Here is a 2,500-nt window from a genome sequence, read left to right as displayed (position 1 = left end):
GATTGAAACTTGGTTCCCTCAAAGTCAGGATTAAATATCCCTTAGATTAGTTGGATCCAAGTAATGATTCCATAACCTGCTATTAGCCTGAAAGATCCTACTTGATGATTCTAAGCCATTGAAATTTTCATACTTCTATCCGATTTTCCCCAAAAATTTTGTTTGTTCATTTCAAACAATTTGTCCAAAATAAATTATTTCCTGAATATTTTCCGGTATTTTCCTGTTCATATGTTACATTTCCTGTTCCTGTTTGTTATGCATGTTGAAAATTTTTTCCGTTTTTGATAAAGGAGAAATATTTGGATGTTAATTTGTACTAAAATAATCAACTAATCAATTCATTCCCAGCATATATATGTATATATTTGTTTTTCTTGAAAGGCAATAAATGGAAAGGGCGAAATAGACGAACCTATTCAATTAATCAATCCTAATTAAGCTTCATCTATTTCTACATTCCATTCTATTGCTCTCTTTCTGAGGAAGAAAAGTGAAAATATTGCAAGAAATGATTCGTTATGCAATGTAAGAATATGCAAAAAATCAAAATTACTAATTGTCTTGTTTAATTTCCAATCAAATAGCATAAAGTAAGTTTAGCTGACAATTGTGACACTTTTTCCCTTCTTTCATTTCGCCTTCATTGTCATCATCATCATCATCATCATCATCATCATCGCCATCATCCCAATTGCATTCCGCTTAGTGTATCATCAGTATTGCTATCTTCTTTATGCTACGTACTGTTAATTATAGGACTGTGCGTGATCAATCGTTTATCATATTCAGTGTTAATACACGGACTATACTTATTCATTTCTTTCCGGAATATTCACATTTCAGGAAATGTTCTGAATTTTTCAACCTTTCTATTTAAGCTTTACTGCTCTTTGATTATTTATTGAAAAGAAAGCTAAAATGCTTCCAGAAAGAGAAGGAGCAATAATAGGAAAAGCAATGAATTATACTGAACCAATATAATGGTAGGCTATTTATTTGCTTTCATTTTCTTTAATAACTTAACGGCTAAAAGAATAAATATGTTATGCGCAAATATTCATAATGCTTCTTTACAATTACCGCTTTTATTTCTCCCTTTCCACTTTACAGTGATAGTAAAATTGCCTAAAAATGAATGGGAAAATTTGATTTGTTGTGATCGAGTAATTTGTCACAATTCTTCTCTTGTCTTCTTTTGCTTTTTTATCATTCATTTATCAGTTGTTTAAAGGGATACATTTAAACGAGGAAAGAGAACAATTTATTTCTTTTTCACAAAAATATTTAAAGTCATACTTACTCCTTTCCTCTTCCCTTTTCCCTGTTCTCGACAAACATAAGATAGCGTAAAGTTTTCAACGTTTATTTCATTTTGAAATGATATTTGCACATTACTATCGTAGCATCACCATAATGAAAAGACTGAAAATTTATTTTCCCCCGATATTCGCTGATAAATTCGCGGTAGATAGCATTTCGCTTGAAAAGCAGGTTAGTAAAATCATTTCAATCATTACCTTCATTTCTAAGATGATTCTTTATCAGATCTTTCCCAATCAATAATCCATTATTTTACATACAAAATTCTTACATTAGAATTCGGGAAAGAGCTTAATTGAGAGAATGGACAGAAAATGACAAATTGATGTTAATTTTGGCCAAGTAATAAATGTCTCTTTAATAACATCTATTGCATAACCGATTAAGAATTTGAATTCTTAATACTATTCAAAAGTTTCGTAATCGTTGCAATAGCACCAATCTTGCAACAGAGTAGATGACAACATCTTATATCTCTATTTAAGGCATATTACTTTACTGGGATAATTTCAACAGTCCTATGGTGACACTCTCTCCCTCCTCTCTCTCTCTCTCTCCCTCTCCCTCTCTCTCTTTCGATTTCCTATTCCTTCCCTTATTCTTCCTTCTTCAGCTTTTACACATAACTATCTATCATCGATTGGTTGCTGATGTATCCTCCTTTGCTTTCTATGCTTATCAATTTCAGCCTTTAGGCATAGAGATGAAGTTAGAGTGTTTATCTTCATCTTATATTCTAGTAGATCGATTCTTTCTTCCTCTTCTGGCCACAACCATTAGGCTAACAAGACAAGAGCGCGCCTCTTCTCTATCCATGTATCTTCCCTTTCCGCCCTCTTCCCCTCCTCCCCCTCATCTTTGATTACTCTTATATTAAATTATATTGTATATATGTATATTATATCTAATTAAGCCATTCAAAATTATTGTCAGAAGTTGAAGGAGAAGGGAATGGATGAAGAATGCTTGCTGAAAGTGTGATGCTATCTCTAAACTCTCATATCATTTCCATCCCCAAACTTCAGGGGAAAAATTCCCGTTACCTCGGGGCTATTATTTGGTAAGTCTGATGTTTTAGGGTGAATTTTTTTTTCCAGCAACGAAAACTTTCCGATTTTTTTTTTTGCAGTAAAGAAAAGTAGCAATAAATTTCTCCTCTCTCTCTCTCTCTCTCTCT

General features: G+C 32.5%; 1 protein-coding gene across 1 annotated transcript; it reads right to left on the bottom strand.

The window, feature by feature from the left end:
• Window positions 1-579: 579 nt before the first annotated feature.
• Window positions 580-820, bottom strand: LOAG_14567 (hypothetical protein; the record flags this gene model as incomplete). Its single annotated transcript, XM_003150061.1, has 2 exons — window positions 580-704; window positions 748-820. The coding sequence occupies 2 exons, from the start codon at window positions 818-820 to the stop codon at window positions 580-582; spliced, it is 198 nt and encodes a 65-aa protein (XP_003150109.1).
• Window positions 821-2,500: the final 1,680 nt, after the last annotated feature.

Source organism: Loa loa (assembly GCF_000183805.2).
Source record: "Loa loa unplaced genomic scaffold supercont3.54, whole genome shotgun sequence".
Lineage (NCBI taxonomy): Eukaryota > Metazoa > Nematoda > Chromadorea > Rhabditida > Onchocercidae > Loa > Loa loa.
This window is presented reverse-complemented; position numbering and strand designations above follow the sequence as displayed.